Raw genomic sequence first — 25,909 nt, 5'->3', positions numbered from 1 at the left:
ACCATCTGCAATGCATTACACGGCCACCCTGACAGCTCCTAAATATAATTAATGTACTTCTTTGCGCGAGCACGCACGAAATATGCCTCAAAATGGCGGAACAAAACTACATTTACCCTATCACTTCAAGCCTATTAAAAAGAAAACACAAGGAAGACGAATCACTGACCAGATGACAGAAAACGCTAAGGAATGTCTGGAATTTCTCTCTCCAAGGCCCTCTTCTTCTTTTTTTTCTCCTTTAACATTAGTTCTCTAACTCCTCCCCTTTCAGGGGGTGGAGTCCGAGCCCTAATAAGAGGTATTCCCCAATCCTGAACTATGATGCTTACATACTTCTCTCAAAAAGTAGTCACATAGCTGGCGATCCCACTTGCCACATCGGATCAGTGGCACATTTTCTTACATCTTCTGCAAAATCATAGTTGTGCCCATGTTTGTGTTTGTACACTTGCATGCACACGAAATACAGCACAGCACCATTCCCATCCATATCCCCAGGAAATGTGGCGTACATGGTGTTAAGATTTTTTGAACGTTCGAACCACAAAGTCCCAGTGTTTGAGATTGCACTTAACTAAGGGTCCCTAGCATGAATTAAATTGAGAGTGAAAAGTAGCCAAGTAATTCTCAATTTGCCAGGAAGTCTTGCTAGAACTCTCAACTCCCCAAACGATCAGACCGTAAGAGCATATCTAGAAAACGCGGCCTTGTTTATTCATGCAACTATAAGATTAAATTCAACAGGAAACATAAGGGTTATGTACAAAGGCTGACCTCCATGTGACAGGATTGGGAAATTTAGGAGAATCATATGGTCGGAGAACTGATCAGATTCTCGGCAATTTTCACACTTCTTTATGTTTCATGGCAGTCTTTCTTTAAGCAAAATTCTTGGGGCTTATGAGAGGCAATAAAAAAGATTCCCAGTTGTGTAACGGGCACAAGAAAGGGGGCGCATTCCAGTGATGCTTTGGGAATGCCACATTCTCTCGGGAGCCAGTCATTTCCTATCTCATATTTTGACAGATGAAGAGCTCAATTTGTTATTGCCCGTAGTAAAAAATGTACTCCTTCCAGACCGCATGTATAAAGTTTTAATTTTTTAATTTTTTTTAAAGAAAGTTACAAGTGAAGGTCATGCTGCAATCTCTACTGAAATAGGGCATATGCACACTTTTTGTCTATGTATTGTGGATAACCTGAAAGCCCTTTTGAGAATTCAGCCCTAACTAGGTATCGGATCTCTGCAATGCCACCTCTTGAAGATACATTTTCTATATTCACGTCATTAGTCCCAATGAAAAAAACACACATGTATATACAACACATCTTTAAGACCTTCAACCATATAGTAAAGAAAAATCCTACCAGTAACTAGATAAGTGAATCCAGTCTCAAGATATCTTTCCACCTCCTAGTCACCATCTCTGTTATTGGATGCGCTTTTCTTTATAGTCTCAGTTTTTCTGAAATAAAATCTATTGGAGAAAATCCATGTAACGAAAAATGAGAAAACAAGGACCTTAAACCTACATCTTTACTTTAAGTTTATGAATAACTCTTGAAAAAAAATGAAACCACTCCATGTAGCTAGCTATAAAACTTTTATAGTTTAAAAAATATGAAGCATTGTTAATAAAAAGATTCACATATCTAATTGTTGGTAAGGAATTGACTATATGGTTGAATATCTTAAAGTTAGGTTGCTTATATATGTGCACTTTATTCTTTGGTATTAATAATATTTAACTATAGCTGTTATATCTTTGAGAGGGGCTATTGCAGAGTCCTGATACTTAGATTGGGCAAATAGATGGGACAGATGCTAAATTGTCATCTGTATAGTGTTACTACTGTGGTTAATTTTGGAATCCAAGCAGCTAAGCCAAAGCCTATCTGCATGACCTATCAGTTTGGATTTCAATTATGGAAAGAAAGAAACTCTGGAGTGCCAGCTATATGGAGCCCCTTTCACTACCTGTAAATAAAAGATATACAATTCAAGGTTTGAACATATTTTGCAACCTCGAAGCTGGGAAAACAGGTTCGAGTCCCTGCAGAGACGCTCCACATCCTGTGATTCTGGGCAAATCATTTAATCTTCCAGTGCCTAACAAAATAAATGTGTCCTTCTGTAACGCAATTTGGTGCTCAGGTAAAGCGCTCTGATCCCTTCGGATTGAGTTTGCGCTATATAATACTCCATCCTCTCCCCCTCCCCGCCTCCCCAAAAAAATTGTTATTCCAGTCACCTCCTGGAGACTATTGGACTGCTTTACCAACAGGTTGAATCCGGATATTCCAGGAAGAATAAAGATAAATGAGGAAGAGTGAGTGGTAAGTAGCAAGAGCACAAAGATTCCTGCCTAAAAAGGAATGTAAGAAAACGATGAAAATGCAAACCCGAGGGGAGCTGGGAGCAAGCTGGAATGAGAAGCAAGTAAGCCCACCGACACAAACATTTGGCAGGCGAAGACTGATTATGAATGAAGGCCTTAAATACTGCCCTGCCTATTGTGACCTGAATGGAGATCCTGGTCACAATCTTGGTTTGGTCAGACCGTAATCCCTACACCGAGAATCTCTGCCATATTGAAATGGGTAAGACGTCAATACTGTCTTCATGACTCTTCAACTTCTGTCTCTCTGGCGGCCACGAGTGTCATGTCGCCCTTTAGTTTACGAATCTTCTGTGGATCTGCAAACCCCTTAGACCTGCTCTTAAGTAAGCCATGTAGTTACTGAATGACTGTATGAGAAGAAATGATTGTTCAAAGGGTGATTTTTACTCTAGCATGTTGCCAATATTATATATTCAATGTGAAAAGTTCACAAAAATTGGCAATACTTAGCATAGGTATAGTTGCGAATATGCTTCAAAGGAATATCATATGATAATATTAAAAAGTTAATAATGCTATTTATCATTTGCGATATCTAAGAAACCCTCTCTAATGTGGTAATTTCAGTACTGTTAAATTGTATAGTACTAACACTTACTGTTATATTACTTAGTTAACAATATTATTATGTACAAAGATTATAAAAGAGAAGTTGGAGATATCCAAAAGACTACCTTGAATCCAGATTAGAGTTTGCTCAGATTGATTTTAGTTTATGGTAAAAGGGCCAAGCTTCATAGTATTTTTAAACATCATAACAGTCATTAAAAAGTCATCCAAGTAAAGATACGGATATTCATTTCGTATAAATAAGTCCAGCCAACTGGTCTTTTCCAGACATCCGATTGCTTTCTCAAAGCATTCCAGAAGCAGCATTTTATTTGAACATCTTACTCCTTAAAGCATCAATAGTACTCAATACAAATTTGCATGAAGGGTCCATGATAAGGCATTCATAGAGCACAGTGACAACCTGTGCCTACAGGCAGTACCCTTTGGGTTCTCAAGTGCCAAGCCATAAACAGTAAGCAATCATCTACACACATCTTACTTCTATAGAATAAACAGTCAAATCCAGTCAAAGTTGAAAATTACCCCTGAGATAAATATCAATATAAAAGAAGAGCAGTCAATCAATCAATCATGCCATTTGTATAGCGCACTACTCACCGGGAGGGTCTCAAGGCGCTTGGGGGGAGGGGTATGCTACTGCTCGAACAGCCAGGTCTTGAGTTGTTTCCTGAAGGCGAGATGGTCCTGGGTCAGCTGAAGGTGGATGGGGAGGGAGTTCCAAGTCTTGGCAGCCAGGTAAGAGAAGGATCTTCCTCCGGCGGTGGCTCTTCGGATGCGTGGTACGGCTGCGAGGGCGAGGCTGGTGGACCGTAGCTGCCGGGTGGGCGTGTAGAAGGTCAGGCGGTCATTGAGGTACTTGGGGCCCAGGTCGTGGAGAGACTTGTGTGCGTGGGTGAGGAGCCGGAACGTGATCCTCTTGTCGACGGGGAGCCAGTGCAGGTTCCTCAGGTGGCTGGAGATGTGGCTGCGTCGGGGGACATCCAGGATGAGTCGGGCGGAGGCGTTCTGGATGAGCTGGAGTCTTTTCTGTAGCTTGGCTGTGGTTCCGGCGTAGAGGGCGTTTCCGTAGTCCAGTCGGCTGGTGACGAGTGCCTGGGTGACAGTCTTCCTGGTCTTGGTCGGGATCCAGCGGAAGATCTTGCGAAGCATACGCAGGGTGTTGAAGCACGATGAGGAGACGGCGTTGACTTGTCTTGTCATCGAGAGGGAGGGGTCCAGGTTGAAGCCCAGGTTGCGTGCGTGCGTGCTCGGTTGGCTTGGGTGCGGTGCCCAGGGCTGGGGGCCACCAGGAGTCGTCCCAGGTGGAGGGCGAAGATCCCAGGATGAGGACTTCCGTCTTGTCCGAGTTCAGTTTCAGGCGGCTGTCCTTCATCCACTCGGCGACGTCTTTCATCCCTTCGTGTAGGCAGGTTCTGGCGGTGTCGGGGTCTCTGGTGAGGGAGAGGATCAGCTGGGTGTCGTCGGCGTAAGAGATGATGTTGAGGTTGTGCCGGCGTGCGATGGCTGCGAGAGGTTTCATGTAGATGTTGAAGAGGGTGGGGCTGAGTGAAGATCCTTGCGGGACGCCGCAGATGACTTTGGTATCCTCGGAGCGAAACGGGGGGAGGCGGACCTTAAGTTATTAATATAAACTTACCCCTTGAGAAGCAGAGATATATTCCAGTATTTTACTCTTTCAAACATCATTATCCATTAACAATTTGCATGAAGACCCTCGATAAGACATTTACTGTATATTGAAAAAAAAACATGTAATAGGCCAAAAGTAAAGCCTACAAATAACAAGACCAACTTACGTTTTAGCTGAAACCCATGCAACTCACCGGAACACTGTGGTGCTGCCTAAAGGCTACTATTAATTTCTGAAAATGCTGTCTCCATCTTAATTTACCTTTAAATAGTCCCTCACCTCAACCATGTAGTCTACCCAGAAGGGAACAGCCACCCTCTCATACCGCTTTATGGCCTGTCCAGAGAAACACCGTAGTGGTGCATCAGGCTGCAAACTGAAAATAAAACGTGAAAGAAGGACACCAGCACAGCAGCCAAATTCAACCACTAAATCAATACACTATATTGGGTTATGTACGGTGACATACCCGCTCAGACACACTGCAGCCTGTCTCACATTCTAAAAGTGAATCCAAAATTGTTGAATGAAATAGACATTGAAAATATGTACAGACAAGCAACAATATAGGAACTGGGGTTGATTCCCAAGATCTCAAATAATGGAATGCTGTGCTACAGAATAGTCACTTGCATAGCGTCCAGGAATTGATCTCAGGTCCTCATCTACTGTTCCTACTCACATTCATACCACTAGCATTCAAATGCAAGAGCTAAGCTCGTGATGCTATTCAAACCATGTTCAACAAGGTATGAGTCCATAAATATAAAACTCTGCTAAAGCTCTGTTCTATTTACCACGCATTCTCTGAAGTTTGAGATTAATGTTAGTTTATTGGATCAGTGTCAGATCTTTATGCTCCTGTTGTTCCTTGAAGTGTGCAGCCATAGGCCATTTCTAAGCAAAGTTTTTCAGAGCTGTGATCTGTTACTTCCATCTAATATTTAAAGGTCTGATTGTTAGTTTTACATTTTCCTCACACAATGATAAACAAATGCATACATTTCTGTGTTGTAGTCGATGAATTCATGAGTATTGTGCCTATTCCTAACACCAGCTTCTGTAATCTAAACAGTTTTATTTGGCGTGTGTTTACAGCAAAAACCATTTTGTAATTTGCAATGACTTTTAGGTAATTGAAAGAGCCAAGTATGATTTTTTTGAAGAGAAAATGTCATATGATGACTAGGGCTCACAAGGTCTTGCATGTAGACCCATGTCTGTATGTAGTGGTAGGACTAATATATATTTATTTCACAAGGTTCTGTCAGGTGTTTTTGATTTAGTATTTGGTTTCAGCTGATGCCCTTCCACTGCTTCTTCTTTAAGTGGAGCTAGCAACGTCTGATTGTTAAAGGCATTTAAGCTGCTCCATATTTTTTTCTGCTTTGGTGTCAAGTTTGTTCAATTCTTAAAATGTCTTTGCTGAACGTAGGTCTGCGGAGCAACATGCGGGTTTCCTGTTAGTTACTGAATGGAAAAACTATGGGGAAGGAAAATAGAATCAAAGTGATGTAGAATAGGATGTGACTCCAGTGACAACTGGGAAATCTTAGTTAAGGGGGCCTGTTTCCTGAGATGTTTTAACAATATTTTGTTTGTATTTCTTAGTGAATTTTAGCAGTTGTAAAGAAAATGACGTTTACGTTTCAGAGTTTCTAAGAAGTTACAGTTTTGTCTTCATATATTTTGGATTGCTTATCTAGTGTACACTTGCTGAGATGGTATTCTTTGGTTCTACTAAAGGGATTTATCACATGGGTTTCATTCTCATTAGACATATGTTGGTCTGAGTAAAAGCCCTTTATTTGGATTTCATCCGCTAAGTTTCTGGGCGATTAGTCTCAGTGTTACTTGATATGAATGTAATATATGGGATCATATATATTACATACTGCGACTGATGAAAATTGAGATGGTGCATTTTTGCAACGTGATCTCCCCTCTCTTGCACCAATGTTGGCAGCTATACTGAGGTATATTGCTCTGAGAAATAAATCAGGACTTGACGATTCACTGACCCTGATTTCCCTAGAGAGCTTCATGAAAGTATTCACTGTCAATTCAGAACTTAAATATTCTTTAAGATGATAGCAGAACAGTGCCACATACTGTGTTTCACTTGTAAATATTTCATGGATCATTTGTTAACATTTATTTTTTCCTTTTAGGAGACGTGATAAATCTTACTCCTGAACACTCCTTTGATGGCACCAGCACAGACGTTGGGAAATGGGTGCTGGCATTGTATAGTGGGCTTTTTGCCTATGGAGGCTGGTAAGTAGCAAAACATTTACAGCACCTCATAGCCTGAGACTTCCGAGCACTGGACACTGGACTCTCAAATGAGACACACTTGGTTATCGTACTAGAATAAAGCCTTCAGTGCTTTTCTGAAGCAAAGGACGTGGTCGTCTAGCCTCATGTTTGTGTGGAAGTTTGTTGCGCAGGTTCTACACCTGATCTTTGCATTACATGAATCTAGTTCATTGTGTTAGATCTAAAAGATGTGGTGGGAAGATATGGTTTAAACTGCTCTTCCGTAAGGGGCTTTGCAAAAAAGTGATGGTGTGCCCAGAGTCCGTGGTTTGAATTTAACTCCTGCTGGCAAGAGATTTATTTCAATTGCATATAAAAGATTAAAATCTAGACAGTTTTGTCATCTTCTTTTACTTTCTTTCCAATGAGAACTCATAAAAACACATACCGGCAGGACTGGTTTTCTTTATTTTTAAAGTTGTCCAGCTTTCCCCCTTTTTCAGAATTTGTAGTTTAGTCCATAGGGTCCTCCTACCTGCAGCCACTTTCAGAGGATCTTGAGTCTCGCTGAATTTCAAACGCTCCCATCATGAAACCCACTGAGGTGGTGATGTCCTTTCAGGATCAGAGTCTGCAATATGTGCACCATATCCAAGACTGGCTGGTGGGCACAGTGTCAGTGTTTCAATGACCAGCTGAATAATATGCATTTCATAGTTACACTTTTTTTGGACCAAAATCTGCAGAATGCCCCCTTTAAGACCTGAGGCCAAATTCCTCTATCAGAGCATGAATCTTTTCTCAAATTACACTGCTAGGTCACCGCTACAACATTACGGTTGAGATCTGCTCCCAACTCTACCTTTCTTAATGGGCCTGGAATCCTTTTAATTTATTTTACTTTTCAAGGAGTATGCTGTTAATTTATATTCCAAAACACCCTTGAAACTACAGCTATACTTTTGGTCATAAAATGAAGAAAAGAAAATTAGAACGTTCCAGCTTTTATTCGGTGCATCTGTTTTTAGTGCTTTCGTTTCTGTTTAGCAAAGAAAATGTAAACTGAATGTTATCAAAACCAAAATTGTTACAATGTTCGTCATCTTTATTCAATGTTTTATTTGTGTTAAATGTTAGCTATTATCTTTATTCAGTGTATTATTTGTGTTAAAAATTAGTCATGATCTTCTTTATTCAGTGTTTTATTAGTAAGTGTCTTATTACACCTTTTTACGTTGCAGGAACTACTTGAATTTTGTCACTGAGGAAATGATTGAGCCCTACAAGTAAGTAACTAATAGCCATTTTGAATATTAGTTGTACACTTTAAGAAGCAGCAGGTTGACGACAACAATCAAATACACCCACTCTGTCTCTCTATCTCTCTCAAGCATTGTCCGCTTTATTCAACCTTTTAATTTCTCTGTTTTGTTTTTGTAGTAACTGTCCACTGATATTACGACTCCTCTCTTCTTGTTAGATTCAGCTGTGTGACAGCACTAAATATGTGTGGTGGGATTGAATACGAAGTTAGAGGAGAGGAAAGGGGGGAATTCAGTGGAGAAGGAATATAATACCGAGGACAGTTGAGATAACAGGAAAGGGATAGGTAAGGAGAAGTGAGACAATTTGAAGATAGGAGTGTTGTAAGCTAGAGTAAGGGAAGTAGAAGAGTACGTTGTAGAGAATTTAAGATGAAAACTAGTGCTTTAAGTAAAAGAAGGGAATCGAGAATTGCATTTGGTACCTCAGCCGTAATAAGTGAGTGAGAAACATATGTACGCTAGATGAAAATAGCATGATTTGTTTCCAAATAAAATCATGAAATTATATTCTGCTGTGTTCGATTGTGCTCATTTTCTGTCAATGGATTCTCTCTGATCTCCATAAACAGTTAGAATAGTGTTGTGCACATGCGAGACCAGCGGAACACCATTTAAAATACATTTTAAGTGAAACTTGCCTATAAGAGACAACATGTTCTATTACCTTATTTTCATTTTTTTAAAGTAGTTCCACTTAGTCAAACTTAAAAAAAAGAACTATATATTTGGCTGAAAGCCCTTCTGTGCTCCCCCCTTTTAAAATCCACAAACTAGGTAAAATGTAGTCTGTAATAGGCTATACCCTGTAAATTCCAGAGCCAGGCAGACTTCTCCTCGTGCAGTTCGGTTATATGTTCTTACAACGAATTCCGTTGCAACCCATGCCTTTACCACGCATGCGTTGCAACGGAATGGTTTATCAACGCATAACATTTTCCTCTAATTCATGCGTGGTGACGTCGTACGTCGTTAAGAAGAAACGGAAGTTTCTTTCCGTTTCCTCTTAAACGACGACGATTTCAGGTGAGGTTTTTATTTGGGGGGGAGACCCCCCAAGCCCCCCATGTTTATTTTGAACCTTTACCACATATGCCTTTACTACATACCTCGTAGTAAAGGTATGCGTGGTAAAGGCTTTCGTGTTAACCACGCATGCGTTGTAATGCATGTGTGGTTAATGTATTCGTGGAAACGGCCGCGTTGTAATGGCCGTTTCCCGTGCAGTTCAGGTTGCTTAACTTGTAACAAAATAAGTGACAGGGCCCCAGTCAGGAGGCCACTGTAGTTTGCTCCAGCTGAGGCCCCTACCAGCGCTGCTAATGACAGTACCAACACAAATACTAATCATCAAACTCCGAAAATTGTGACATTCAGACTATTCCGCACCCCATAAGCTATAAGAATGGCTTGGGTGATAGGTATTCATTATTTTTAATGTATACTGAATTAATAAACAACTGTTTTTGCGCTCATTTCTAAATTAGACAGGCAGTGCCACCATGTGGCAGACTGTCATAAGCGCCAGTGTTGACAATTAAGGGCCGGTGCCGGGGAACCAAAACCACTGGCTCCAATTAAGCACCCTTTGAGGCAGTTTGTTTTTTCGGCTCACCAGAGAAACATACTTTAATAATGTTGTGTTTCTCAGGCTGTTTTATGGCTGACCACCTAAGTTTTTTTATTGGTATTTATTTAGAGATGATAAAGGCTGGCTTTACTCATCCTCTCAACTATCCACATAAACTACAGATCTAAACACAAATTACAAGATGCAGCCAAGGGATACGAAGTTGCACTGACTGATATGTCGCAATAGTTTACAAGAGAATCCGTAAAGAACAATGTTGCCCACCTCAATGGCCTGCTGCTCATAGACCATACATTATAGACAATACATTCATGATACAGAGGCAGTAAACATGTAAAAGTAATAAGAAAATGTTATTTAGTCTTCAGTGTAGAAGCTGAAATTTGTCTTTAATATATATTTTCATACAAACGCAGCCAACGCGTTTCACCTTCAAAAAGACTTCATCAGGGCCATACAAGTCCGCCTTCGTTCACACACCACAAGGTTCTAGGGTCCCTTGATATATGATACATTTGCAAAAAACACATAAAGTTCGAAAACACATATATATATTGTGTGTTATATCAGGTTGCACGTCTAATTCCCGATTGATCCAAAGGCGAAGTCTTGCTAGATGCGTCAAGTGGTTCAGTAAACAAAAATTCTCAAATTCTCACTGAGTCGCTGTAAATAGAGTGAGAATTTGAGAATTTTTGTTTACTGAACCACTTGACGCTTTTAGCAAGACTTCGCCTTTGTATCAATCCAGAACTAGATGTGATTACCTGATATAACACACTAAGTATTTTCGAACTTTATGTGTTTTTCGCAAATGTTACATAGATCAAGGGTGTTGGACCCGGGGTTACCGGCCCACCTAGGGTAGCCTGGCTCAAGCGGTAAGGCTCAACTCGGCAGCAATGTGTTGTGCCTGCTTCACACTTAAACAGTAACCCAACATAACCCCACTTAAAAATGACACCACACCTTTTGTATAAAAATAAGGAAAAGCTTTATCTTTTGTTCTTAGATCAACTTCAGTCCTAAGCAGTGAAAAACTTACATCACAAGCATTTCCATGTATAATTAATTCAACATTGAATCATTGCAGTCCCTTTTGTTTACATTTCAGTAACCAACCTTTGTAATGAGTTATGCAGATTCCGATCTCAGGCGGTTACAACATTAATACATTATGCAGCTAGTCACACTTTATAAATGAGAAGAGCAGGTTATCACATAGATTCACCAAAGTAGGGTCCTACATATCAGTGGGCTTGGGGAGCAGATTTTTGATGTTTCAAAAAGGCAGCCAACTAGATCCTCCTAATCGAGGCTATTGGCCAAATCTCCCCAGCGGGAAGTTAAACTTTATTCCACTGTTATTAATCTGCCACTGCATCTGCACGTTTTCCCCCCCAAGTCTTGTTACACCAACCCAGGGGGAATATGAGGTTGTTTACCCCTACAGGTCCCACTTCCTGTGTCTGCAAACCGCTATCTATTCAGTTGGGATAATCCGGTTTCTGGATTTAGCATCTCGAGTCAACCTTTTTCAGCGTACACAACGGGAAGACCCTGAAATCACACTTCAGCTGTTGCTGCACTCGGGTCTCTTACCAGCTCTTTACACAGTCAGAGACGGCACTCCCTTCCAGCCTCGGCCCAATCTCCAGTCTCCACTCGGGCGGAAGGTTAAATGCGGGGAGGGTCACTGAACCAGCTTCAAAGCCGGGTCCCCCTCGCCTTTCCTCCCGACTCTGAAGGAAGCGTCCAGCGCCCTTCCAACGCGGTGCTGCGTCAGCGGAGCCAGTCACCTCCCGACTCCAAGGCCGGCCCCGTTCCTTTAGGTAGGCGGAGCCGTCGACGTACACCAGCCCAGGCAGTGATCAACGGGGCGGTCCGCTTCCTAGGTCGGACCCGCCCCGATCAACTTCCCCGCCCTGATCAACTTCCCCGCCCTATGCTGGAAAACAGGATCGGTCACTCTGTCTGACAGAAGCTTCGCGGCACCACAGAAAAGGGAAGCTCTAACCACAGGCAATTTGGGATCTTCTCGGTGTCGCTAGAATTCTCCCCCTTTCTCTTCCTTCTTATCTGTGGCAGCGGCGGCAAGGCGCCTATTGCTACGCTCATCAAAGGTGACTCACTACCCCCTTCTCACTATTGCTTCAGTTGCGCTGACGTATAAGGGAGCTCTCTCTCTCTCTTACAGCTGTTGTTCTTCTGGCTCCCCCAATTCTCTTCTGGGGTGGGGCTAGTTCCTAAGAAGGACGTAAGAACCCTCTCAGTCCGTTCTCACTCCTTTGAAAAGTACATCAGCACTCAAGTCCCCTCATATTTTTCTTAACTCACCACCTTCTCTGCAGGTGAAAGGATGTCCCTCTGTGACCTGGTGATCTCAAGTTCAGAATGGGGGGGGGGGGTAAATGAATGGAGATTCTTAGTCACTCCTGTACAGGGATATTGGACCCCCTGAGTCTCTTTCTCAGCTGGGTCAGTTCAGCAGGTAGGGAGGCAGATTCACCGCACTGGCAGCAGTCCTTCAGAACCATCAACCTGGACAGGATCACCCTTCCCCATTCACAGCAGTACGCACTCCAGTCTGCTCTCTGAGAACACAAACTGGCCGACCAGGGAGCTCCCTTATATAACCTAGTCCCATGTCACCAGAAGGTTCTAGATCCTCCTAACACTGTCCTATGGGTCAAGTTCTGAGGTAAAACTTTGACAGTTGGTAGGCCACCATTTTGTAGAGGATCACTTACTCCCACCTCCATTTTAAAAGAGCACCTGTGCCTCTACACTGTATAGGAGTAATGAGGCACCCAAAGCCCTAAGGACAACACCAAAAATTAGAGTGGACACAAAAACAAACAAAGGTTAGGAGGCAAAAAGGGGACAAAATAAATAAATAAATAGGAAGGACCACCCAAAGGGCTGACGGGTCTAACAAAGGGAACCTAGACTCTGTTCTTTGCAGCAGGCTACTTTATGGCGAGTCAAAACCGCCACTAGACAAACCCTGATCTCTCTCTCTCTCTCTAGCAGGAACATTAATCACAAGAGTTATCTTGACATATTTATTGCTGTCTGAAAGCTGGACACATCAGGAACTCTTCAGCAGATGCTTTTAAATGGTAAGTTCTCCAGTATTGGATCGTTCATAAATTCACATGCTTGAATCATACCCCACCATCGAAGTGGGAGTCCCAACCGATTCAAGCATGGGAATCTATGAAAGATACCAATACTGGAGTACTACAGTTACAGGTAAGTCACTTAGGGCTAGATGTAGGTGGCTAAATACCAGTCGGTAACGCCAAAATTCGGTAAATTTCAGCGTTACGGGCCGGTATTTAGTCATGTGCGATGTTGGTAAGGAATCGGTAAATAAGGAATCGGTAAATACAGATTCCTTAATACTGATTCCTTATTGCACTTGCATTTAAGGAATTGGTAATACCGATTCCTTAAATGTATTGTAGGTAGCACTTAAAACAGTGCACCTCAGCCTTAAGGAATCGCTATTTTGCACCAACTCCAAGTTGGTGGTAAATAGTGATTTACCTACAAAAAACACTTTTTTGCTTTTTTTTATGTGCCATGTGGCACACATCCATGCCCTTAGGGCATGTATGTGCGCCACATGTGCACACATGCACATTTCAGGGGTGCAACAGGGTGTACTTTGGACACCCTGGCACCCTTGAAATACCTCCTGCTATTAACGATTCAGTAATACCGAATCGCTAATAGTGAATGTCTTCCCAGTCATTCCTATGGGCCTCCTGGCCCTTAGGAATGAATAGCCAGGTATTCCTTAATAACGAATAGGTATTACCAATTTGTTATTAAGGAATGGCTAATACTTTAGTGATTCCTACCTACAGTGCATTTACCGATTCCTTAATAGCGATTCGGTAATAATCGCTATTAAGGAATCGGTAAATGGCAGTTACCTACAGTTGGTTCTTATTTTCTTCTCCAGTATTGGATCTTTGAAATTCTTAAACATGCAGTGCCTTAATTTGGCACTGTGTAGCCTGCCTAAAAAAGGCTACATTTCCCTAGCTTTGTGGTTTAAAAAATGGGTAGAATAGTAGTGTTTTCAGCAAAATGTATAACGTTTTAATTTGGCTAATTGAAACTACTGTTCAAAACTGAAAATGGTAGTAGAAAATGATGCCTCACTTAGGCATGTTTTCACTTGTTTTTTTTTAGTGTGATCTGGGGATCCCCCACATGCGGGATATTCAAACAGTTTATTGTTCCAAAGAGAATATCCATGCAGAGAACTAGGATTACATGTAAGCAACTGTTCCTTCTCCTTTGTGGATCCCTCTGGGATTCATATAGAAGGAAGGGAACGCAAGTAGTTGCATATGCAGACTCCGTTATTCCAGCAATGGCTGTTCTTTCCAGGGCCGGACTGGCATTTGCGGGCACCGGGCATTTCCCCGGTGGGCTGGAGGGGTGGGGGCTGGTTTTGTGGCTGCAGGGGGCCGCTTTTCTTACAGACTACCGGTTTTGTAGCAGCGCTGCAAAATCGGCTTTCTGTAAGAAAAGCGGTAGCAGTGCTTTGCGGGTAACAACCCCCTCCCCTCCCGTTACCAGGGCCGGTGGAGAAGCAACCTGCCAGGGCTGGTTGCTGGTCTCAGTCCGGCCCTGGTTCTTTCATTATTGCCTGCAAAAGGTACCTCTCTGATTGGCCTCTGGCTATTCATCAGCAAATATGGAATGCAAACAAAGAACGTTTGTTTACTTTTAATACTATGGCTTTTCTGAAGGCATGCAAGGTGCAACATAGTCACAAGAAACCTTATTCTTAAATTGTAAACTAGGCATACACTCAAATTAAATGTAATGTATTATTACAAACAATTGGTATACAATTGATCAATATATATTCCAGATTAAGAAATGAATCGCCAACAATTCTGAAAAGAATACTAAAAAGTATTCTAAGTAAGCAGAATATTGCTTCATAGCACCCAAGTGGCAGCAGAAGGAAAACAACTGTTAATATCCTTCATGGTAAGCTTTTCACTGCGAGACAGATCAAAAAAGGATCCTCACTCCTGTCACCTGTTGAGTGTGCAGGGTAAGGTGGAAAGACAGGAGAATCACATACCATTGTAGAGGTAGAGCCATTTAGGCCCTGATTACGAGTGGGAAGAGTTTTCTGACTCCTGCATAAATCCCTGTTTGCCAAGGGGCCGGATTTACAAGTTGAGTGGCATTTGCTCATTCAGTATTTGCCGGGTGCATTAAAGAACTCACCCTTCGTTAAACTTTGGCAGGTCAAACCTGCTCGAATTTAACAGAGGAAAAGTGCAAGTTTTTTTTGTTAGAGTTAAGCCATTGTATACATTTGTTTTTTAATTCAAAATGATCCTCACTTTTTCCTTGGCTTAAAGGAGGAACCCCAGCAAGCGCCACAACATATGGTAGAGACTCAGGAGGGGGATCAAGGGAGGGCAAAACAATTAGAGACCCCTCCTCTGAAGTATTTCTGCTAGCTTGGGCTTGTTGGTCCAATTGCTTTGCCCTCACTTCAGTGCCCCCCCCATGGAAGTGTGGTATTTCCTGTATCTACTTTTCCAACCCTAGACAGGGATACAGTAGTGTCAGAGGTAGAATAGCCAATTACCTGAGCAGGTACAGCTGGTATATTTTTACTTGCTGGTAAAGTTTTAGGGTTGGAAGTGGAAGTGGGCTTAATAGTTCTAGAATTCCCCGATGGACTAATCGGCTGGGCTCTCCCTAGACCTGTATTGTTAATGATGGAAACTAATCTATCAAGCCTAGATGTCAGAGATTTAAAATGTGCACCAATAATCTGTTCCATATAAGCCTGGAAATCAGATAGTAGATGAGTAACCCAGACCGGTGTTCCCACAGAGGACAGAGAAGGACCAACAGCAACCTGTGCACAGTCAGATAATGTCGTAGATCTTTTGGCTAATTTTTTTGCAGGTTTATTTTTCTTACTTCTGGGGCGGGGTTTAGAGGCCTTTCTAGCTACAGGGTGTGGAGGGGAATTGGCAACCTCTGGGGTATCATTTACATCAAGAACAATCTGGGCACAGGGCAGCTCAGCAAAGGAGCACATGAGAGAAGAACTGAGTTGACAGTTACAGCTGAAAAGTCCCCTGCAGACTGGAGAGGGGGGATGGCAGGAGTAATTGATAATCGCCTCTCAGTGTTCTCTATGGCAGTTGCCACAACCCCGATTGTCTTCTGTAGCATCTTATCAATGGCAGTAAGGCTTGTGAGGTTGTGCCGTAGCAGCCTGATGCCTAATCATGGGACGAGAGGTAGCAGGCCTAGTATTTTTACCCTTTTCGCTCATTCTTACAACCGGGTAGACAAATCCCCTTATGCACAGTACTTCCCCCCACAATATTCTAGAAGGACTGATGGAGAGAGAAAGATATTTGCATTAACAGTCCTGCGACGAAAAGTTTAAGAAAAACTTTAATTAAATGTCCAAGATGAAGTTTTTATAAAAGTACCTTTGGGTATAAATCAAGTCCAGGGGAAGTGGTAGAGATGTTAAGGGGGTGGCCCAGCCCAGCCTCCTCTGGCCTCTGACGGCCACAGACAGTCCTGCCCTTGTCGCAGGCTTCTCCCAGGACTCTCCCGCGCTGCGGGGATTGTGGATGGCTTAAGTAGTGGGAACCGTTGTGGACGTTGCTCAGTCCCGGTCCAGGTGCGATGGAAAAGGGAATCCTGGGACTTGGAGTGCGCCCAGGAAAGTCCGGCGTCTATCTCCAAGCACGCAATATCCTCGTGTTTCCCCAGCAGAGACCTTGGCAGCTGGAAACCTCCCAGTAAGTTCCCACAGCAGACTCCAACCTAATAACAAAAACCTCATGCGGTGCGGCGAGGTTTAAAGCTCCGCCTGGGGCTGGGGCGTTGCTCAGTCCCGGTCCAGGTGCGATGGAAAAGGGAATCCTGGGACTTGGAGTGCGCCCAGGAAAGTCTGGCGTCTATCTCCAAGTACGCGATATCCTCGCGTTTCCCCAACAGAGACCTTGGCAGCTGGAAACCACCCAGTAAGTTCCCACACCAGACTCCAACCTAATAACAAAAACCTTATGCGCTGTGTCACCCGCAAAGCGGGTGCAGCGAGGTTTAAAGCTCCGCCTGAAAAAGGGAATCCTGGGACTTGGAGTGCGCCCAGGAAAGTCCGGCGTCTATCTCCAAGCACGCGATATCCTCGCGTTTCCCCAGCAGAGACCTTGGCAGCTGGAAACCTCCCAGTAAGTTCCCACAGCAGACTCCAACCTAATAACAAAAACCTCATGCGCTGCGGCGAGGTTTAAAGCTCCGCCTGGTGCTGGGGGTGTTGCTCAGTCCCGGTCCAGGTGCGATGGAAAAGGGAATCCTGGGACTTGGAGTGCGCCCAGGAAAGTCCGGCGTCTATCTCCAAGCACGCGATATCCTCGTGTTTCCCCAGCAGAGACCTTGGCAGCTGGAAACCTCCCAGTAAGTTCCCACAGCAGACTCCAACTTAATAACAAAAACCTCATGCGCTGCGGCCTAGGTAATACTAAATACACTCTTTCAATGGGAGAAAATTGGCTAGAGGTCTTGTAGATGTGTACTGATTAATTGAAGTAATGTGGTTAAACGGGATCAAGGTTATATCTCTCAATTATCATGATTTTTTTTTGCATGCCTGGATATTCAAAAGGAGACGAAGCATTGAGTGTATGATCCCTGATATGTGATTAACAAAGCAATGAACACTAATCTGCTATTTGTTTTGTGCCGTACATGTCCCAAGCTCTGCTTGCTTGAAATGTCCTCAAAAAACAAATGTCGCATTTGTATCCCTCATGGAGCCAAATTGACTATTATTTTAATCAAAATTGGACATACACTAGTTTCTTTTTGTACCCAAAATCTCAGAATTTTTGCTTCTAACTTAGTATTTATAATGTTCTTCTTTTCCAGAAATCTGCCCCGTGCAATCATCATCTCATTGCCCATTGTGACAGTAGTCTATGTGCTGACCAATTTGGCATATTTTACGACCTTGACACCAGATCAAATGTTGAGTTCTGAAGCTGTTGCAGTGGTAAGTCTGCGTGCCGTGCTGGGTTCATGTCATGTATGAGCTATTTAAGCATAAATTATTTCAAGCTACATTCTTCAGCGGATATCTGACCCCATTTGATAAAGTTAATAAAAAAACCAAGTATTAACAGTTACGTCTATACAGCAGACTAAAATCACTGGTCACATTTTTGCTTATTGCTGGTTGCACGAATACAGATTTCTTGCTGTTTTTCACTGCAGTTTTGTGTAGTAAGATTTTAAGTCATATATTCGCTTTTTAGGTGTGCCTAGAAATATAGAGAGAGAGCGAAAGAAGAACAAGTTAATTACCTTCGGTAATGCCTTATCATGCAGAGATGCTCGACATCAAATTGAGATATGTCCGTCGGTCCTGCAGACATCTCTCTACATTGACGGGAATCTCTGTCACAGCTGTTCCTGTCAATGAAGGAAAAGTTTGACGGGCGGTTGCCATTGATGTTGAAAGATTCACCAAGAAGATGTACGCTGGTAACATTCTGACTGTGATCATTGTGATCACATTGATGATCTTTGTGACATTGAGAAGGACTTTGTTTTAAATACTTAATATCGAACGCCATCAAATTGAGACATACCACAACATTAAAGTACTCGAAGTCTAGCTTTCAGCATTCAGACAATTCCCCTCAACAACTGACCCTGACCGATGAACACTCTCCTCCAAGAAACTAATCTTTACTCGCCATTATCCTTCCATGTGACCCACTTCCATTTGTATTTCTAGTATTCTTCTAAAGCGGCTCTGCAGATTTAAACTCCATAGCAATATGTCAGTTTATCAGAGTCAAGAAGACACTGAATCGTGACTGCTCCTAGGAGATAAAATGCTCCAAGGTCAGTACGCCAAAGCAAGACAAGACTAGGAGAGGAAACTTTATTCTTAAAAGGACATGAACGCCTAAAGAAAATGCACACCGAGGCAGGTTGAAACTCCCAAGGAGAAACACATGCACTTTGTTGAGAGGACAACCCTTGAGACACTGCACTAGACACAAACACCTTGATTGGTGCACTTATTCGCCTGCTTCACCCAAAATGTCTTGATCAAACTTCTCTGGTTGATGGCATCACAATTTTTGGGGATTTCTTGGAGAGGGGCTGTTGGACCCGGCCTCGTGGCGTGGTTCACCTCTGTCCCTCCACATCCTGCGAGCGTAAGCCTGTACCCCTAGTCCCCTGCGCAGCCTCCCCGCTAGTATACCCTGCAATCGGAGCCTGGTCGTCCTCCCCCGATTACACCTAGATCCCCCTGGACCCTCGACCAGGCCTGCCTTCCCCGCTCCACTCCCGGCTCCGAGCGCCTAACATTGCATGCCCCACAAGGCCCGGACGCCATCTTCCCTTCCGACATCCCTGTCTCCCTGGGCCTAGCGTGACCCCGGCCCCAGCGAGACCCAGACTCCAAAGACGCGCCAGTTCCGGCTGGGGGGTAAAGAGCTCCCAAGTGAGATAAGCCAGGGAGTATCGATGGCACCTCCGGCCTCCCCCGAGGGGCTGGTTTCTGTCACACCTTTGGCCCTCCCCGGTGGGCCAGGTTCGATCACCCCCCTGGCCTCCCTGAGGGCTGGCCCCAGACCCGCTGGGCGTCTGGGAATTCCCGGACCCATCTTTCAAAGGGATCAAAGAGCCCACCGCCGGACCTCGCCAACGACCAGCCCCCAGGGCCTGAGACCTCCGCCTGCGAGGGTCCGGAGATCAAAGAGCAGAAGAACTATAACTGGGCCCGCCCGACAAATAGCGGGCAGTTGTATCTTGGACCTAAAGCCCTGCTGATCTGATCGCGGCTGAACCTAAGAAAACTCACCCTGAACCTCAGAGCCCTGCTGACGCTGTCGCGGCTCAAGCTGAACTGAACCATCGGAGCCCTGCTGACGCAGTCGCGGCTCAAGCTGAACCTGCAACCATCGGAGCCCTGCTGACGCTGTCGCGGCTCAAGCTGAACTGAACCATCGGAGCCCTGCTGACGCTGTCGCGGCTCAAGCTGAACTGAACCATCGGAGCCCTGCTGACGCTGTCGCGGCTCAAGCTGAACCTGCAACCCTCGGAGCCCTGCTGACGCTGTCGCGGCTCAAGCTGAACTGTAACCATCGGAGCCCTGCGGACGCTGTCGCGGCTCAAGCTGAACTGTAACCATCGGAGCCCTGCTTACGCTGTCGCGGCTCAAGCTGAACTGTAACCATCGGAGCCCTGCTGACCTCGTCGCGGCTCGAGGAGTACTCTGGTCCGGCGGGACCATCGAGCCCACCATCACGACCGAGCCGACTCGACAGAGGCGAAGCAGCCAGTACGACCATCATCCCGTACCCCCCGGCTCGAGGATTGAGAGCTGTGCGTAGGGCACGCCTCGTACTGAACCAGAGACTAAATACTGTCCCGCTTCCCCCTTCCCGAATCCTCAACGAACTTGTGGTCCCTCGACCCCTGTGTATATAAGAGTGCCTTCTTCGTTTTATTGCTTATATAAAGACCTTGTTACTAAAACCCAACGGTGTGGTGTCTGTTCGTAGTGTTGTGTAAGCTCGGTGTGTACGATCCCAAACCCGAAGGCCTCCCCGGCGAGGACCTCACATCAAGACTCGGCAAGTTCTGTGGGAGAGGTGGATCTTGGGGTGTCTGGGTGAGCACAACCTGGCCCTCGAAGATTGCCCCTTCTAACAGGGGCGCATCCAGTCTCAGTATCCAGGTGATACTTCTGTAACCCAAAACCATGATAATAATTGAAACTCTTATCCTGGATTCCAGCAGAATCTTCCACTGATTCTGGAGCTGGTAGAACCAGGAATGGAGAAAGGTAGGTGTATCACAGATGACCAAAAATTATTGTAGAAGCTAATCCAAATTCAGCTATAACAGTTACTGTACTTATTCCTCATCTCATTAGCTACAGTCCCATCGGACAAAGATAGGAAATGGTTGGATGAGGCTGCAAAGAAAGTATATGGATATTGTGCCACTCCCTTGAAGGCTGCCAGTGCCTAAAGCATTGATGGATCACTAGGATATATCCTTTTGGAAGTTTATAGAAAGAGCCTCAGAAAAAATACTTAAAGACAAGTATGATGATTATGGAGAGGTGCTGATTTAAAGTCCGCTGGTGTCAAATGAGGTAATGAATGCCACTACTGTTGATTCCGATCTTACAGTAATTGGATATTGTCAAGGCTTAGCCTAAAGAAATGTTTTGTGAAAGGAGCTGACAGGTCTCAAACCTAATGTGGAGGAAAAATCACAAACTTTGCAATTTTTAGCTCTTTGCTTTTTAATCTACAAACTACTGATGAGATGCATCATATGAAGATGGAGGCAGAAACATTGAAAACAATTGAATTGAAAGATAAAGTAAACACCAAAGATCTCTTTATAGATCTCAAAAGAAGAAGTAGTATAAGCATCATCAGGTTCAAACCATGCATTTGCAACAACAATTTCAACAGAGATAATACTTACGTCAGGGAACTGTCGTGTGTTAGAAGATGGCAATCATCTTCTGTAGGCATGGGGGAAACGCTTACGCCTGGAAACAGTGCCTCCCATCATCCCCCTCTACTGTCACTCACTCATGGAAGGGAGGCATTTCTAATTAAATCAGTGATAAGCAGAATATAGCAGATACAGATGGGTTCTGAATATTGTGTAGAATTGCTATGTGTTATGAATCAAAATGCCTAAATTTGCCATTTCACCAAAAGAGGCGTCTCTCTACTAATCGGACTGCCTGTTCCATCAGGACCGTTTTCAAGCAGAAACCAACACTTTACTGCACAAACAGGCAGTGGAATCTATTCCATCTTGTCAGAAAGGAAAAAAACTACAGTATTTTCTAATATGAGAGAAAGACCAGTAGCTATAGGCATGAGCCATTCTCGACTTACAAACTACATACAAACAAATAACTTAGGAGAAATTCAGAACGCAATTTCCTCGCCACATAATTCACCTATTCCATCAGGGCGGATGGATGGGTGCAACTTGTAGAATGTGTTTTTTTAATATAACTGCTGCAAAAAAAATAACGAGAATTCCAAAGGTTTGTGGTCCAGAAAGACCACTGCCACTATAAGTTTTTGCTTTTGTCCTAAAACCAGCACTATGTAATTTCAAAAAGTGCATGGCAGTATTTGTAGCATATTAAAGGAGGACAGAGGTCTTCATCTGGCTGCACATCGGATCTTTGCACTTATTTGTGCTGGCTCCTGGGAGATTTAAAAAACAAGTTACTAGATTCATCATAAGGGTTACTGATGTTTAAGCTGAAATCATAAAACATTTATCTTTAGTATTTACTTTTCCCTGTGACCTAGTCTTGCTAGCAGAGAATAGACCTAGGTTCCACCTTCAATAATTAGTTTCTGGAAAACATATCGGACTACTTCTAACTCATTTGCACCTTCAAAGATGTTAATGTCAGAAAACCATGTATATTTCACTTTATCTCCTCTACGTCTACTTTTTAGTCAGTTTATGCGCATTACTGCTGATTTTGTGTAAGAGAATAAGCTTGACTGGGAGCTTGTTTCATTTCAGGATTTTGGAAACTATCATTTGGGTGTTATGGCCTGGATCATCCCAGTATTTGTTGGACTATCATGTTTTGGGTCGGTCAACGGATCCCTCTTTACTTCTTCCAGGTAAATATTTCTGATCCTTTTGAAGCACCTACATAAGTTATTTTTTTAAGGGTTTGGTATTTTAGGTCTTGGTATATTTCATGTTATGATTTTTGATACCTGCGGCATACAGCTATAGAAACCATTTTAACCTGTTTATTAAAGCAAACTGTCAGCTGTCATCATTATTGATTTGTCTTTAGTGACTCCAAATGTGAACTGTAGATTGTGTTTAGGTGACCTATGCCTCAGGATAGAGTTTGTCCCTGTCTCTAATACTAATCTATATCTTAGCATTTACAAATACAAATAGATGTTATGCGATCCTATAATAATGCCCTCATTCAGTCTGGGAGGGTATTAGGTCCGTAGTATTACCAGAGTAAACATATAAACTGAGTTTGATTTTTGCCTGGTACGGTATAAACCTCCTTTTCCCATTCCTATTTGCACAGAACAAAATGGGGGATGATACGGTAAGTAGCATCTTTCTCCTCGAGGGCACTTTCATTAATATCAAACACACAAAAGATAGTGGGAGGAATACTTGCAAATTCCCTAACCACTGGCAATTGCGAAGTCTAGCATTCCAACCCATTATTCTTTTGTCCACTATGCCACCTCAGATGTCATTCTCAATAGGAACAGTCCAGCCCAGATTCCAAGCCAGGTACTCTCCGAACCGAAACATAAGCATCCCAAAAAGGGTTTCAGATTCTCAGGCCTCTGCAGTCAGATGCAGTTTGGTTCCTGTGATACAATGTGCATGGGGTCCACATTTGAGAATATCCTTGACCACTTAAGGCATTACATCAAACGCAAAAAAGGTGATGGGGGAATGCTTGAAAATACTCTAACCACTGGCAATTACTCGGTGTTGCATTCCAACTCATATTTTTTTGCCCACTATACCACCTCAGATTAGAAACAGCGGTATGTATATCAACCTTGCTCCTCCTCCAGTAGGAACAATCCAGCCCAAACTGCCAAGCCAGATCCTCTGTGAACTGAAAGGCAGAATTCTCTCTGAACTGGAACACAAGCAACTCAAGACCAGTTTGGGCGGTAAACAACATTTAAAACGCATCGTTTGCAATGCATGCCATTACAACGCAAGTCGTAACAACAACGCGTTGTTACATTGCATGCCATTACAACGCAAGTCGTTATGACGATTTGCTGTAGGGGGCAGAAGGTGTTGGATTTTCATTCCAACACCTTCCCTACTGTTGCACACACTGGAGTTAGAATAGTAAATTATACTATTCCAAACTCCAGCGCCCCCCTACAGCAAGTCATTGCATTGACTAACGTTGTAATGGCATGCGGTGTAACAACACATCGTTGTAACGATTTGCATTGTAATGGCATGCGTTGTAAACGCATGCGTTGTAACGAGTGCCATTCAGTTTTGGCATAGTGGGGGCGTTTGGATTGTGTGCATCTTACTTCCACTGGCACAGTGTGCACGGGAGCCACGTCTGGGTTCCCTGAGAACATTACATCAAAATAGACATGGGTCACAAGCAAATCCCTAAATAGTCCCAGCAAAAACCCTACCACAACACAAAAGGCCTCTCCTGCATCAAACTTCAGCAAAGCGGATAGTTGGTGACCAAACTCCTGCGGCTGCTGGAAAACCTCTGGCAAAGCAGTGACTTATATTTGTAACCCCTCTATTTGTCACTCCGAATGAAACATCTAGAATCCTCTCAAAGGGTGGCTGTCGTTTACTGAAAAAAAATTAGGTACTGAATAGTGTACCAGTGGCTATTCTCATAGGTTTAAGTCTTCTCCTCCAGCCATACCAAAACAGTTGGTGCAATATCGATGAGACATCCAGCGAAGAGATCAGCTGTTTTATGTTTAAGGAGGCTGTAAGGACAGTGCCTCAAACCCTTAAAGGAAACAGAATTTATTCGTGATACTTTCTGGTTTTAAACACCTTCCATGCTGATGACGAGCTCGTCATCAGCGTTACCAGCCGTGTGCTGATGACGAGCTTAGCTCGTCATGAATCGCGGTAATTTTAAAAATGCCGCACACAGCGGGAAAAACGGCCGCACGCATGCGGTTAAGAAACAATACTGTTGAGAGGTCAGGCCAAGCCAATTCTTGTCCGAAATACAGCAAACAAATGGAGAAAGAGGGCGAACTTAACAGTCAGGAGACCCCCTAATTCATGAGAGCTGAACATTATGCTCTAAAAACGTATGTGCCCACGTTTCAACCATAAACCATCCTTACAGCATTTGACTTGGACATTTGACTTTGAAGACTGTGATCCTGAAATCTATTACCTTGACTCACAGAGTTAGTGAGATACAATTTCTTTGCTGCCATGGACCTTGCACTGTGTTCCAGAAGAACATAGTGGTCCTGATTACTCATCCAAGTGTTGCTACTGAAAGTAGTGTACAATTTCAATGAAGATTAGACCATTTCATTTTCAGCCTCTCTAGCAGAAACATCTCTCCACACTCTAGATGTTAAGAGTTCTCTCTCAAGGGACCTCCATTGGTAATCTAGATATATCTAAAGATTTTAGGCAGTCAGAACATGTTTTTGTAAATTTGGTATTGCTTCTGACAAGTTTAGCAACAACAGAGGATTCCATTTCAAGATGGATTCTTTAATGAATTCTCCTTACCAGTTAGTGAACAAAAATCTTCCTCGAAGGCCTGAAAACGACCCTACCATGGGAAGAGCTGCAACACATCTAACTAATAAATCAACCCAATTTCAGTGATAGGTAAGGTCTCCATGTGGGAGCCCACACGTTCAACAGACATTCCTGTCTGGAACCAGATTCCTGTGCTGATGCCCAGTTAGGCCTTGTTTCTGTGAGAATTATGTTTGAGTGAGGTGCATTCCCCTTAGTGTTTTACCTCCACTTTTTTATGAGGGATGAACTTGCTGTTCTCTTCAGTGCTTTCGACTATTAATGGAGAATCCCTAGAGCAGAAGGAAAAGTTACTTACTTGTAATCTTAGTTTTCCTCCAGGGGAATCTTCAATAAATAAAGTCATAAGCAGCCCTCCTCCTCGCCAGAGGAAACAGTAAGAAGTTCTTGTGTTTTAATAGTCAGGATATTTCTTTCCCCAAATTAAAGTGGCTTTTACTGCCGCGGGCAGGGCATGACGGCATTCTGGTGAAGTGTGCTCACTTAAAGGAGCAGTGTCAGTGTTCCAAACGTTTGGTGGGTTTGCAGCCTGTCTACATTGTCAGTCCTTGTCTTCTGTCTTTCTTTAAAAAAATAGTTTCTTCCTACTTCTAATATGGTTTACTAATCCCCTTAGATGAATAATTGACTTGTTAATGTTTTTTGTTAAATTAAATTCAACCAGTGTAGCCTACTTATAGGCTGCAAACAACATACATATGTTCTTTTTAAAATGTGTTTTTTCTGTTATAAAAGTTAATATAAA

General features: G+C 43.3%; 1 protein-coding gene across 1 annotated transcript in view; it reads left to right on the top strand.

The window, feature by feature from the left end:
• SLC7A5 (solute carrier family 7 member 5) overlaps positions 1–25,909 on the top strand; it is a 138,393-nt gene that overhangs the window by 41,662 nt on the left and 70,822 nt on the right. The window contains exons 3-6 of the mRNA XM_078669945.1: positions 6,780–6,885; positions 8,109–8,153; positions 17,728–17,851; positions 22,399–22,502. Coding sequence (XP_078526071.1) covers positions 6,780–6,885; positions 8,109–8,153; positions 17,728–17,851; positions 22,399–22,502 — 379 coding nt within the window. The remainder of the gene's footprint in view (positions 1–6,779; positions 6,886–8,108; positions 8,154–17,727; positions 17,852–22,398; positions 22,503–25,909) is intronic.

Source organism: Lissotriton helveticus, chromosome 12 (assembly GCF_964261635.1).
Source record: "Lissotriton helveticus chromosome 12, aLisHel1.1, whole genome shotgun sequence".
NCBI lineage: Eukaryota > Metazoa > Chordata > Amphibia > Caudata > Salamandridae > Lissotriton > Lissotriton helveticus.
This window is presented reverse-complemented; position numbering and strand designations above follow the sequence as displayed.